Genomic DNA, 13,578 nt, shown 5'->3' on the forward strand with positions numbered 1-13,578 from the left:
AGGACCGCAAGTGACACCACGGTCCTGGGGCTGGCCCTGGCTGCAGGGCTCAGGTCCAGGCACTGATGCTCCACGGCTCGCTGAGCTGCAGCACCAAGGGCCCCCGCCCAGCCCCCCCAGCTCAGCCTGCTGACATGGCAGGGTTGGGCACCGCCGTGTGGCACAGCTCCCGGCTCCCCGTGCCTTCTGCCACCTGCCCACGCACCGCGCTGAGACAGCTCCCCCGGGACCTGAGAGCAGCAAGCACAGGGCATATGGCAGACAGTGAAGCATGGACGCTAACGCTGCAGTCCCCTCGTTCCTGAAACGAGCCCTGCACGCAGCAGCTCTGTGCTGCAGGGATGCTCTGCCAGCCCCGCAAGCGCAGCACCCATCGGATGCTCCGCACTGGCCCAGGGTGGAGGGCCAGCAGCAAGACTGTCGGGGCAAAGCCCGAGGAGAGGAAAATGGCATGAAGAGCATATCCCAAGGAACAACCTGGCATCAAAAACAAGGCCAAATCCACTCAAAAGAAACTGTTCATTGCTCTTGCCGAGTTTTAAGTTCATCAGCATAAGGAAATGAATGTAAAAAGCCTTTTCAGTGCTGGTAGAGGCAGTGAGTAACATCATCGGGAAAGCCAGACGAGTGGTCCTGAGGCTGGCACTCAGACACAGACCTTGGTTTAGCTGGACACAACACCTGGGCAGTGCCTCAGAGCAAACTGAGCTTCAAAACCTCCCTGCTGCCCCAGACAGCACTCACTGGGGCGGTGGCACCTGCACAGGTCACAAACAGGCCAAGGGAGTTTCCGAAACCAGCAGTGACCTGCAGTCCTGGGACGGGCCACAGGACTACCCTGTTCCTCCCCCGAAACCTCCATGACCGCCCACGGCGCCATGCAGCGCTGCACTCCTTCCCCAAAGCCCGTCCCATCGCCCCATCCAAGGGCACATCATCCCTCTCCTTGCAGCCACCACGTAACATGAGGGCAGTCAACTTACGGCTTGGCCCGTGGATCTTGATGGGTTTGGTGCTGATGAGAGAGTGGGAGCAGTTTTGGCAGACACAGTCCTTCCCGCTGAACGTGACCTTGTCTCCGATGGGGAACGGCTTCCTGTGGCCAAGGAGAGGTGGGGAGGTGTGAAGCGCTCGCTCCAACTCCACGCAGTGCCTGGGGCTGCCTGTGAGCTCCATCCCCGGGGCCAGCGGGACCCACAGCACTGGGGAGCAGAAGGGCTCTGGGCAAGGGCCAAAAGGGGAAGCAGCGAGTGTGCACGTGTGCTGGGGCAGGAGGACCGAGCCAGGCATTAAGGCAGGTCTCCAGGCTGCAAAGGGAAGGCTTGGAGCAAATTCATTGCCTCCCAAGGGTTTCCACTAAGAAAACACAGAAAAAGCGCCTGCTGTGGTGCTGAGCGGGTAATGAGGGGCTGCAGGCTGACAAACAGCCCCCTCCCTGGTGCATGGCCAAGGGCTGCACAGGGATTCTGCAGGGGGGGCGTGCACCCTTGGACATGGCTTCAGCTCACCTGCAGGTGCTGCAGACGAAGCACTTGGGGTGGTAGGTCCTCCCCAGGGCGGAGATGACCTCTCCAGTGATGAAGTCCCCACAACTGTCACAGCGGGTCCCATAGAGCTGCTGGTAGTCGTGGGTGCAGATGTACTCCTGGTTCTTGAAGAAGAAGCCCGACTGGGCCAGGTCGCAGCCGCACACTGCAGGGGGGACACGCACCCGTCAAGGGGGCAGCGGGCAGGTCCAGCCCCGGGGCTCAGCCGGGATCTCTGAGCCTCTTCCTCAGTCCCAGGGCACCCCTGGAGACACAGCTTTCTGCAGGTATCTCTGAGGGTTTCCCTTCCCACCAGATGGGCTGGGGCCTTTCCCCAGCACCACAAGATGTCAGTGTTGGGCTGTGGCAGGGTGCAGGATGGTGCTGCCCAGCCAGGGCTGGGCGTTCCCACAGCAAACCCCAGCACCGCAAAGGGAACCCCTGCAGACCCCACTCACCATGCACAAACATCCCAGAGGGCCCAAGACATCCCTTCCTGGACCCACAGCACCTGGATGGGGCTCAGTCCCTCTATTTGACACTCTCACGGTGTCAGGAAGCCAAGAGCAGGACTAGCAAAGAGTCAGGCATGCCCTAGGGACAGCGGGGGAGAGGTCTCCATGCCCTGGGACCTGGCTTTCTCCATGATGAGCCACCTCCAGTCCCTGGCGAGACACGAAGCTGTGCCCTAATGGAAACAGGTCCTGGTACACACTGGGGTTGGTGCTCTCAGTGCTTGTTTTCCCATAGGTGTCCAGCCCAACCTCGCTTCCTGCCCTGCTGTGGGAACCGTGGGTGGTACACAGCCCATCAGAGTAATCCAAGGAGACGTGGCAAGCCCTGGCCCTTAGTTTCATTTCCCTCCTACGTCTTTTCCATCCACAGAGAGACCTCGAGAGCATCAGATCTTGGAATGCACCTCAGGAGTGGCAGAGGGATCAGGTCCTGTGGCCCTTGCACAATGCCCATCACCTGTCCTGCCAGGTGACAGGGTGGAATGGGGAACTACAGAGCAACCGAGGACCTGCTGGCACAGCCCACCTGGGTTCCTGCTTTACCCTTCACCCCCACCAAGTACCGCTCTGTCCTGTCCTTGCACACCTCACCTGCACCCTCCCAGCCGGGCTCCTCTCCCACTGGGCAACCCCCGGCAAAGCTGCTGGAGCTGTGGGCAGACAGCCAGAGGGTACAGGGCCAGCAGCCACTGTTCCAAACCAGCCTCCCAGTGCTTCCTTGTCAGTGACAAGGGACAAGCCATCAGGTCTGGGGCAGCGTCGGGAAGCAGAAGCAAGAGAAAAAAACAAGGCAGGTCTGGACCCTGTGTGCTGTGGGACCTGGGGCACATCCCCAGGGGCTGCAGGAGCCATGTCAGGCTCCTGGGGACACATCAGGGGACAAGCTGCAGGGCTGGCATGGGAGCAGCCAGCCTGAGGTGGCAGGGGATAAGAGCTGTGCTGGAAGGTGAGACAGGAGGATTTCCTCTCATTATTTATTCCCTTTCACTTGGAAATCAGGCAGCCAGCACTGCCAAGCTTTCCCTGTTGGTTCCTGGCCCCTTTGAAGCTGGCGGCTGCCTGAGCTCTTTGTCTGGACTCGCAGCTCTCGCTCCATCCTGCAGGTCCCAGCTGGGCACAGCGCCCCACACGTGTGGGTCAGCCCTGAGGGCAAACTGGGGCCCACGCCCCCTCCCAGGGACCGAGGGCTGCCCATGCCATGGTGGACAGGGCTGCAGCAGGGCTGGTGACAGCCCAGGGGAAGAGTCCACAGCAGCCAAACCCTCTTTTCCCAAGGGACAAGCAGCAAAGCACGGCCAAGGGGATGGGGATTCATGCCCTGCTTAGCACAAGGTGCTGGAAGCTTGAAAAAACAGAGACCTTTAAAAATCCCTGGTAATGGGATGCTTTAGAACCTACAGAAGCAGCCACCAGCCAGGTTGAGAACGGCTGCTTTAATAAACATGCCAAGGAGCCCTTCAGCATCAGCTGTGGGCCGTTAGCTCTTCGAGCTCCGCAGCTTTCCTCCTGTGCTCAGGGAGGATTTCAGCAACCCCTCTCTATTTCTGCTGAGCCTCAGTGACATCCCGCAGCCCCTCAGTCACATCCCGTGTGCGGGTAGCAGTGATCTGTCACCCGCCCCCAGGAGCCACTTGGGGTGTCTCCCCCACCTCGCCACCTCTCTGCAAGGCTGGCAATGCCTCCTTCTTCTCTCCATGTGGGGGCTGGCAGGTGGCTGAAGGACATGGTGGCCCCTCCAGGTCACGAATGGGTTGTGGGTATGCTTGGGACCGACAGCATGGGCTGCTGGCATGCAGGCGGGTTGAGGGCAGTGACCGTGCCCAGGTTTCAGCACCCCTGTTCAGAGCGTGCCAGGGGCACTGTCTGCACCATGTGCCATCACCTCCCCACCCACACCACATCCACCTCTGTGCAAAGCTGCCACCCCTCAGCCTGTGACCGTATCTCTGTGTCCCAGGCAGATGTGTCCCCAGCCTTTCGCTTTCCAGACTGCACCGAGGGTCGCTGGGCAACGTGGCCAAAAGCCGTTCGGGCAGCACCGTCCTACCTTGGCAGGTGAAGCAGCGGATGTGGAAGTGGTTGCTCTGGACACGCACCACCTCGCCCTTGCAGGTGTCCCCGCAGCGGTAGCACTGGATGACGGTGGAGCTGCTCCCAGGGGTGTAGGGGTTTTGTTGATAGGGAACTGCTGACAGAAAGGAGGGAGAGAAGAGCGAGAGAGGGGAAGGGTCTGTTAGCATTCAGGACACCAGCCTGCTGCCATGGCACTGACCTCAGCTGGGCAGCTGCAGGACAGCCCTCCAGTGACCGTGACACAGCAGCCAGACATCAGGCCGTCGCTAAGGGCAAAGGACATCCGAGACCATGGCACCAGCGACTCTGAGCTGGGTGCACATCCCTGCCTGGATTCGGGATTTCCCTGTGCCCACAAAAGAGCCGCTACCCACATTTGGTTCACAGGTTTGCTGTCCTAAGTGCTGTGCCCAAGCACTGCTCCCTGTCCCTGCATGGACAACCAAGTCACCATCATCCCAAAGCCACAGAGAGCTCCCCAGATGCTCTCCCGTCCCTAAGCAGTTACAGAAGGACAATTCACGGACCAGCTACCCACCATCTCTGCTCCACTCAGCCCTCAGGCAGTCCTGACTTGCTGCTGACCTGCTCAGAAACACACTGGCCAGCACTGATTTGGCAGCAGCACAGGAAGGAACTGTTGTTTTTTTGGAGCTTCCACTTGTTTGGTTAGGAACTGGATGAAGAAGCCATTTTTCAAGGAGCTTTCAAACATCGCAGCAATTGAGCGCTTGGCCCTGGTGGGACTCTCACCTCCGTGGCCAGGAGCAGCATCCCAGCCCCGCTGCTCCTTCCGGAGCGGCGCCGCGCGCGTGCAGGCTCTGTGCTGAGCCAGGGCTGCCGAGGACGGCAACACGGGGCCCCCGGAGCCAGGGGCAAGAGCCGACCTTCTCCTGCTTGCAGACAGTCCTGGGACTCACCTCCACTCCTCATCCCCCTCCCGCAGCTCTGCCGACCACCACGAAGGGCTTCTGCTCTGCAGCCGTGCCCCACGCTCCAGGGAAGGGGCCGGCCGGAGTAGGGGGTCTGTCCGCTGTCTCAGCGCAATCCCCAAACGCACACAGAAAGCATTTTTAAAGGGCAGCTCCTGCTTCCCCTGCCCCACCTGCAGGCGCGTGGGCTGCTCGCCAGAGCTCCGTGCTGGCTGACACCGTGCTGACCGCTGCAGGCAGGGGCCAAGCAGCAAAGGGTTTGTTTTGCCGCAAGATTTCGGAGAGGGAGTTGCAATTTGGGCAACCCGAGCAGCGAAGGGCAGAATTTCAATGGACCAGAGACTTTCCAACCCAGCACTGAACTGAATTCCCAGGAACAAGAGAAGCAGCTGATTGAAACCTGGTATGTGAACTCCCTCCAAAGCAGGGAGGAAGGGGCACAGGACAGAGGAGATCACTCATCAGAGAGGCTTCTCCTTCACCGCAGGGCGGATCATGTGAGCGGGAACAGAAACAACCCATTATTAGCTTCAAAAGCAAAGAAAGAGAAGTCAAAATGACACTGAGACTGTCTCACAGTAAAAGCCCATCCCGTACGCCAAGTGCCCAGAGACGCGCTCTGCGGACGTGCAGCACTGGGAAAATGGGCTGATCCTCCCTGACCGCGGCTCCGTCCCCCACGGCTGGGGAGCTGCTGGGGACCAGCCGCCTTGCTAAGCCCAGCCTGGGGCCTGCAAGGGAAGCCGAGGTGCTCTCCTGTGAGCGTCCCACCCCAGAGCCCTGCAAAGCTCATGCTCCAGCCTTGGCGTGAACTTCCAAGAGCTGGTGGGACTTCCCAACTGGTCACGCTCTTGCAGGCCAAGAGCTCTGGGAGGCCAGCAGAGGAGCTACAAAACTGGAGTCAGGCCTGGAGCTCAGACCAGAAGGGACACTAACTAGTCTAGATCCAAACCACTTGGAGGTCCCAAATACGATGGACACCTGTGAAGGGAGAAGGGTGCCCTCACACATGCTTCTGCAGGCGTGTTTTGCAGCGGGGCACAAGCCCAGGGACGAGGGGTCCGGGACCTCCTGCGGCAGCTGCTGCTGCTGGTGGGTGCCCATGAACCCTGCGGCAGCCTGGGGGACCCAGGCGTGACCCCAACAGGATCTGGAACAAATGGGGGATCTCTTCTGTAGGGGTCTCCAGCAGAGCAAGAGTTACAGCACTGAAATTCCTCCCACGCACCCCACGCCTGCACCCTTGCCGAGAACAAAGCAGAAGCCAAGCCCTGGGACACCGCCACGGCAATCCACAAAGCTCGGAGAGAAAAGCAGGAGGGAGGCGGGGCGAAAAGCTGGGAATTAATCAACACTTAAACAAACATTAATAACAGAAAAAAAGAAAAAAAAAAAAAAATCAATGTCAGAAAATGCAGGCATCACTTGTTCCGGGCTTCTGGTCTCTAGGGGAAACTTCTTGGTGTCCATAGCAACACATCGCCAAGCCCCTGCACTGGCAGGTCTGATGGGTGGGGAGGCAGAGGAAAAGGGAGTCGAGGATGGAAGATGCTCACAGCAGCGTTACACCACCGGCAGAGATGAAACCGATATGGTTGCTCCTATTTGTACCATGGAGATGGGTCAGGACCCAGCTTAGGGCACCATCACCCTCCTGCCTGTCGGCTTTGTCCAGCACTAAGCCAAAAGCTCCCTGATTTGTGATTAACCTCCGGTCCATGCTGGAATTTTGCTCTGGGAACATTAACGCATTGTTTTGCTGGGGCTCTGCTTGTTTTTGAGCAGGCAGCTGCCCGCCTCGTGGCCTCACGCAGGAAGTATTACACATCACAACACCCCTGAGCAGAGGGACAGCTGAGCAGGGCAAAGCTCATTACACCAAAATAATCCAGTAATAATATAAGTAGCATTAGTGGCCTCGCAGGCTGAGATACAGCAGTAGGGGCGAGGGGGTGGGAGCTGCCCAAGGAATGCCTTAATCTCACCCCAGTTTGCTTCTGCTGTTGCTCACAGAGTGGGAAATTAAGCTGGCTTTGTTCAGAAATTAATGCATTTGTGCTCCACAATGCAGCACACAGGGCTGCCCAGGGCCAGGCTCCTGCAGGGCTGTCCCCGTGTCCCGGCTGGTGTTTGATGTGCAGAGCCCGCGGAGCCGCTGCGGCCGCAGCCAGGAGCCGCTGCGGGGCTGCACGGGCACCCAGCAGATTTCCCACTGATCCGGATTAAGGTGGCACCTCCGGTCAGGGATCGGTGCCCTGCACAGTCTCAGGGACATACAGCAGCCGCCATACGCAAGCGAGCGTGTGTCCCGGGTTGGGGTAGAGATGGTGCCTGCAAAAACAACACCAAGGGTGCGTAGAGGATCTTCGTTCCCCAGGAGGGCAGAGGAGCCTTGCCCAGGAGACCCTCCAAGCCATGCTGCAGTGAGCAATCTGCAGGCTCCTGCTGTGCACCCTGGGCAATCCCCCTCCTTCATTCCCAGAACACCCACCTTCCGCCTCGGGAGGGTCAACAACCTTGTTTGCCTTCCTGTCCTCTTCCTGCACAGCACCCCAGCCCTCCGCCAAGGAGCAGCAGGGTGGGGAATGCTGAACCCTTACACTGCCTCCCAAACACTCTGAGCCCTTCGGGAGGGTGCAGGATGCTGGAAAATGATCCCCATCTACCTTGGATGGCAGCTCAACACCAATGCAAATAGCAGGGTATGTCCCCAAACAGTGGTGCAGGGCTAAAAGGGTGACACAAAACAAGCCCCACCAGCTGCTTGAGCCCCCCACCTCTAGCCGGGCATCCCCATGTACCACAACCCCATTTCACACAAGCACCAAACCAGAGCCAAGTTTCCAGGAATACAAACTACAGGGAGCAGGACACCTGGGCCATTTATAAATATCCATCCATCCATCCATCATCCCTTACTGGGACCAGACCAGGTCCTGCTGGTTTCCTGTCTCCCTCTCCCAGTCCATCAGCCCTCCAGGAGGGTCAATTAGGTGGAAACTGCTGCAGGTGGGGTTTGCATCATTAGCACCAGGTAATTGGAGGCTCCCACCCAGCTCGGAGAGCCTGCCCTGATGCCGTGTTTGTTATCAGCATGTTGACGAGACAGCATCTCCACAGGGGTATGGGGAGGCCTGATCTAATTAATTACCAGTAATTAATATTTGCACAATGCTTGGAGAGCCACAGGTGAAGGGGATTGTGGAAAAGCAAAGCATTTATCCTTTAATTAATAATGAGAGGTGGTGCCACTGTGAGAAGCCGTGGTGGGTGTCGGGGGTGCTGCTGGGGCTGAGCGCTGGCATGTGGAGCAAGGTGCGAGCAGGTGGGTACTGACTGTGCGTAGGGGAGACATCCCCACTGGGTGCTGTGGATGTCAGGATGGGGTCCAGCTCCAGGGGGTGCGGGATGTGTCCCTGGGTGAGACCTGAGCGGGGCTGGATGCCGGGAGGCGAGGGGGAGCAGCAGCAGCGTGTCAGGGCAGAGGATGCTGTCAGGAGCCCTCACCCCTCCATGGGCTGATCCCCCTCCCAGCACTGCTGCCTCCCACCCCTCCCTGCTGCCCCGGATTCCCTGCAGCCACCATCCCCTGCACGCTCCCTGCGCTAAAACCGGCTGTAAATCATCCTCTTGCAAAACCCCACTGGGTGGTGGGACCAGTGCAGCATGGGGTGTGAAGGATGTGGCTCCCCCGGGGAGGGTGAGGGGAGCTGGGCACCCAACCCTGAGGTGGGCTCGGCTGGCAGACCCCATGCCCTCGCGTCCCTGGGAAGGGCTGATGCTGTGGCACTGGGAGAGCGTGAGGAGGGCGCTGGGAGCGTGGCGCAGGCTGGGGTGGCTCAGGAAGAGGAAGCCCAGCCCTGCCAGTGTGCCAGCCCCGGAGGCGTCGAGGCGATGGGCGGCAATGACTGGCCAGAAAGGAATTCTGCTGGAAGCACTGGAAGCTGAGGGAGAGGCTGGGGTGAAGCACTGGTGATAGGACACAGTGTGCTGGGCTCGGGGTGGAGAGCAAAGAGGTGCGAAAGAAATCCCCTGCCGGGATGTGGGGAGAAAGAGGTGGTGCTCCGGGAGCCTGCACCCCAAATCCTCTTGCTGCAGCAGGAATGCAGGGTGACCTGGCTGGCTCCAAGCCCCATGGGAGCTGAGGGCGAGGGGGAGGATTTCCCCTCCAGGCAGGAGCTGTGCTGTGTCCCAGGGGCGGCTGGAGAGGAAGGGTGGGAGCTCCAGCAGCTGCGGGATATGGGTTTCTCATCAGCAGCAAGGCTGAGGGCAACTGCCTGCTGTCCTGCAGCGGCCAAAGAGCTCGGCCACAGCCATAAAAACACCTTGGGGAGGAAGGGAAGGATGGACCTGGAGCCACATGATGCTGGTACCATGGGCCTGTGTCCTGTGGGGCTGCCCCTCACCCCGACACGCAGGAACGAGCCTGCTCCGGTGCCATGGCTGCTTTGCTCACCCCAGCTCCCTGCTGAGAAGGCAACAGTGGAGAAAGACACTGGGGGCTCTCAGCAGTCGATAGCTGGGTAAGGGGCATCATGTGGGCACGTGCACCCTGCCATGTCAGCAGCCCAGTTGAAAGATCAGCCAAATTACACCTGAAATAAAGGAAGGGGCCAGCGGTCAGGATGCTCAGCTCCGGTGGCAAATCTGACACCTGCTGTGACATCTGTGTGGCCATCTCGGTGCTCAGGCAGCTGGCCACTGCTTTCCGTTGAGCTTCCACAGACAGAAGTAACTTTGATCAAGGAGAAAATCATATATTTATATTTGGTCAAGAAATCTTCTCTTGTGATCTTTTCCTCAAGTAAAATCCAGAAGTGTGACGATTCCTTAATTAATATTTACATTTTGAAGCCAGGGCGGGCTGGGTGCTCCCAATAACGGCACAGGCTGAGAGAAGGTACCACGGATCTGCTGTGGGATAGGCAGAGCAGCTGCTTCTCTCCGTGTTTGCATTGCAGCCCTTGCTGTGCCCAAGCATGCAGTGCTGGAGCGGGCTGGGAGCAGTGGGGACCACCTGCCTCACAGGGACCAGGCACTCAGGTATTTCCAAGCCATGAGAACACAGTCCTGTTAGCACGGAGCACCGTGCAGGCAGGATTATGAATCCCCAGCAAGTCCACGCCAGCTCCTCTTCTCCTCTCCTCTCCCAGCTCGCGGGCAGAGCCATCTGCAGCTTATGGCTAAAAACCCTCCACTGTGTCACAACTCCTAATCTAGCCATAGGCTCCCCTAATTAGATCATGACCAATTATTGCTCCCACCTGCCTCACGCTGCCCCTTGTCCCCCACCGCTGTCCCTCCCACACCACATCATGCTCCTCGGCGTGACACAGGACACAAACAAGACGTGGGTGCTGTGAGGGTGGCAGCCAGCGGAGCTGGGGTGGCAGATGCCAGCGCGGGCGAGGACACACGGCTGTGGGCAGGGGACTGGGCTGGGGACATTGGGCCAGCACCGGCATTGCGTGGGGGACAGAGTCCCCTTTAACCGGGTATGGTGGGGAGGACCTGAGTGAGCATTGCTGGCTGTCACAGAGGATAACGGCAGCTAAACTCCTTTCTTTGCAGAGGTCTGTCACAGATGCCGGGCAGAGGTGCCAGCCCCACGCTCCCACCCCGCAGCACCCTCGCTGCTCCCCCTGTGCCACACACATGCTCAGGCCCCGCTCCAGCCCCCCAACCTGGGGCTCACTGTGGATTTGAACCTCGTGATGCTCGGAGGGTCGTACCTTGCCTTGTCAGGATGGGAGGGGGAAGGAAGGGGTTAGGGGGGTCTGCACAGCCCAGAGAGCTGGCAGCACCACACGCTGCCCGCACGGAGCTGGCAGAACCAGCCTCTCCTCTTGTTCTGCTCCCCAAGCTCCGAGCACCATGCTGGGAAGCAAAGCAGCCAGTGCTGGGGGGGTTCCCCAGAGCTCGCATCAAGCTGGAACTACGAGGAGGCAGCAAACTGTCACTGTCACACAGGCGTGAGTGGTGGCAGCTGCTGTGGCTGGCCAGTGATGGGGGAAGGTGCCCAAACGGGTGGCAAAGCCTTATGCTAGCAGCAAGAGCATGGCAGGACCATGTGCTGGGGGGACCTGGTCTGCGGCGGGGGACACACACTGCTATGGCTCTGAAAAGAGAGAGGAGGGAGGTCAAAACCACAGAGGAGACAAAGGAGAAGGGTAAAGAGAAAGAGGGAAGGACAGAAGGAAAAAGAAAAAAAATAAAAGATGGAGCAGCAAATAGCGAGGGCCCTGCCTGCATAGCACAGTTTGTTTCTGGCTGCACTAATGGAAATTATTCTCCAAACGTGAGTGCTGAGGAAGCCAGCGATTGTCTCCCTGCGCTGACCTGGCTGTCGGCAGCTGCCTGTGCTGCCTGCAGGATGTTTACCGCCCCAGCGCAGGCAGGGCTGTAACACGCTGGGAAAACCCAGAGACCCCACAGCCATGAGGCTGGTTTCTCTCAAGAGCTTCACCAACACCTTCCCTTTCCTGCAAGGGCTCTGCCGGGACGGCTGCATGGGGACAAGGGCTGTGCATCCCCGTGCATGGGAAATCAGGGAGTGCGGAGCTTGGGAGGGGGCTGGAGCAAGGCAGGAGGTCTTGAGGGTGTAACACTGAAGGATAACACGTGTTAGAAGGCATTTGAGGTGTGCAGTTGAACACGCATGCTTGCAGCCACATTAGTGCACGGCTGGTGTGCTGTGTATGTGCCCTGCACACTGGCTGCTTTTCTCCCGTCTCCAACAAGCGCTGCTGGGGTATTTTTTTTCCCAGATAATACTTGTACAGCTTGTCATGGCAACAAGATCTCCTTGAACTGCAACTGCAGCCAGGACGCCTGGTGCTGGCATGTTTGCCTGTCTGCAGACACGGCAGCCTCTTCCAGCAGAGCCCCGGGCTCCACAGACCCCCAAACTAGGTGCAAGCGGGACCCCCCAAGGCAGGGCAGCAGCCTGCCTCCCTGTGCTGGGCCCAAGCTGCCTTCAAAACTGCATTTGGAGGGATTTTTGCCACGACTAACAGAGCACCAGGCAGTTCCTCCCGTTTCACTCCCTCCAAGAAGAGCCTGCAGGACGCTCAGCCCCCCCATGCTGGGCCAGCTGCTCCCCACCTCACACACGCACCCCCCAGGTCCGCAGTGATTTGCAGGAGGAACCGAGGAGCTGGGTGATGTGGGATGTGTGGGATGTGGGATGCTATGCATCCAAAAGCTGCCACCCCACAGGCAGGGCAGGGCCTGCGGCTGCCCCCGTCAGTCCCCCCACCTGGGCACAGCGCTCGGGCTGCAGGCAGAACCCTCCCAGCTGCTGCCCGTCTCGGCTCCCAGCACCGCGCTCGCTGCGGGAGCTGCTCTCCACAAGCAACATCGCTCTTCTCATCCCAGCACGCATTATCACACCCAGAGTGACCGTCCCATCAGGGCCCCCAGCTGCATCCCAGAATTGACACCAAATGCTGCAAATAGCCACAGAGCTCAGAGATGAGGAGCTCAGCCCCTCCGGCAGCTCGCAGAAAAGATATCCCGCAGCATCTGGTGCACCGTGTCTGCATGCAGGCGCAGCGCCGCAGCTGCCTGTGTGTCTTACACAGCGTGCCCCGTCTCCCAGGCAGGCGTGGTATTTCCACCGAGCGTGGGGCTGGAGATGTAGTGCCCAGTGGGGAATTGCAGGCTCCAGGAATGGCAATAAATCTCCAAAAGACACAGCTCAAATTTCACAGTAACTATTTAATTCCCCTGCCTATTATCCCTGAGAATATTTTAGCAGTTCTTGGTGACTTGGGGAGAGGAAGAGAAAGGATAGATTGCATTTTAATTAATAATGGCTGAAATGCACGGCTGCCCAGGGCAGGAGCTGTGGTGAGCCCACAGGATGGTGTTATGCCAAACAGAAGGGGATGGCCCAGCAGAGCCTGGGTGCCAGGGGCCTGGTGCTGAGTCCTGCCCCAGAATGGCTGGGAACAGCCCCCTCTGTCCCCTTCCCCTGCAGAAGCGAGGGTGCCCTGCACCTCTGCAAGCCAGAGAGCTACTTTCCTTCTTCCTCCCAACACCTTTGTGAGGACATCAGCTGCTCACAGTCCCACAGCTCACATCCCGCTCTGCCACAGGTCAGACTCACAAAGGAGTCCCAAAACAGCCTCGTCAAGGGGGAGCCACCCCCATGGCGAAGCTGGGGAGCAGCAGCCGGCTGCACAGCAGCCCCAGCTGCAATGCCCAGAGGTGGCCAACGCTCTCAGGTGGCAGAGCCTGTGTTCAGCAGAGCACCAGCAAGGAGCACAGTCCCAAGCCTGCCTTTGGGGTTAGCAGGAGTGCTCCTTGTTGGTACAACTCCCCAGCAGCTGGTTATCCAACTGCTATCCAGATCCACTGCAGTGCTACGAAACCCCCACCAGCAATTTGGGACTAGCAGTGCCGGGAAGCGAGATCCTTCCCCAGCTCATGGGTTACACGCCTCTATGTCCTGACAGCTAAGAGGTGACATAGAAGCCTCCAGGGCTTGAGGGCATCACTGCAACACAGCTGGGCAAGATCCCAGTTCCA

At 59.1% G+C, this 13,578-nt stretch overlaps 1 protein-coding gene across 11 annotated transcripts in view; it reads right to left on the reverse strand.

Moving 5' to 3' along the window:
* Positions 1–13,578, reverse strand: part of ABLIM3 (actin binding LIM protein family member 3) — a 51,477-nt gene that overhangs the window by 17,633 nt on the left and 20,266 nt on the right. For 10 of the 11 annotated variants that reach the window (XR_014185194.1, XR_014185195.1, XR_014185196.1 and 7 more), the window contains exons 2-4: positions 4,089–4,229; positions 1,509–1,692; positions 984–1,096 (exon numbers count right to left, since the gene is read on the reverse strand). Coding sequence is in view for 1 of the 11 variants with exons in the window: in XM_082063415.1 (XP_081919541.1) it covers positions 984–1,096; positions 1,509–1,692; positions 4,089–4,229 (438 nt within the window). In the remaining 10 variants the exon portion in view is untranslated. The remainder of the gene's footprint in view (positions 1–983; positions 1,097–1,508; positions 1,693–4,088; positions 4,230–13,578) is intronic. The other variant, XR_014185193.1, reaches the window with a different exon arrangement.

This window comes from Streptopelia decaocto, assembly GCF_964273445.1.
Source record: "Streptopelia decaocto genome assembly, chromosome: 12".
Taxonomy (NCBI): domain Eukaryota; kingdom Metazoa; phylum Chordata; class Aves; order Columbiformes; family Columbidae; genus Streptopelia; species Streptopelia decaocto.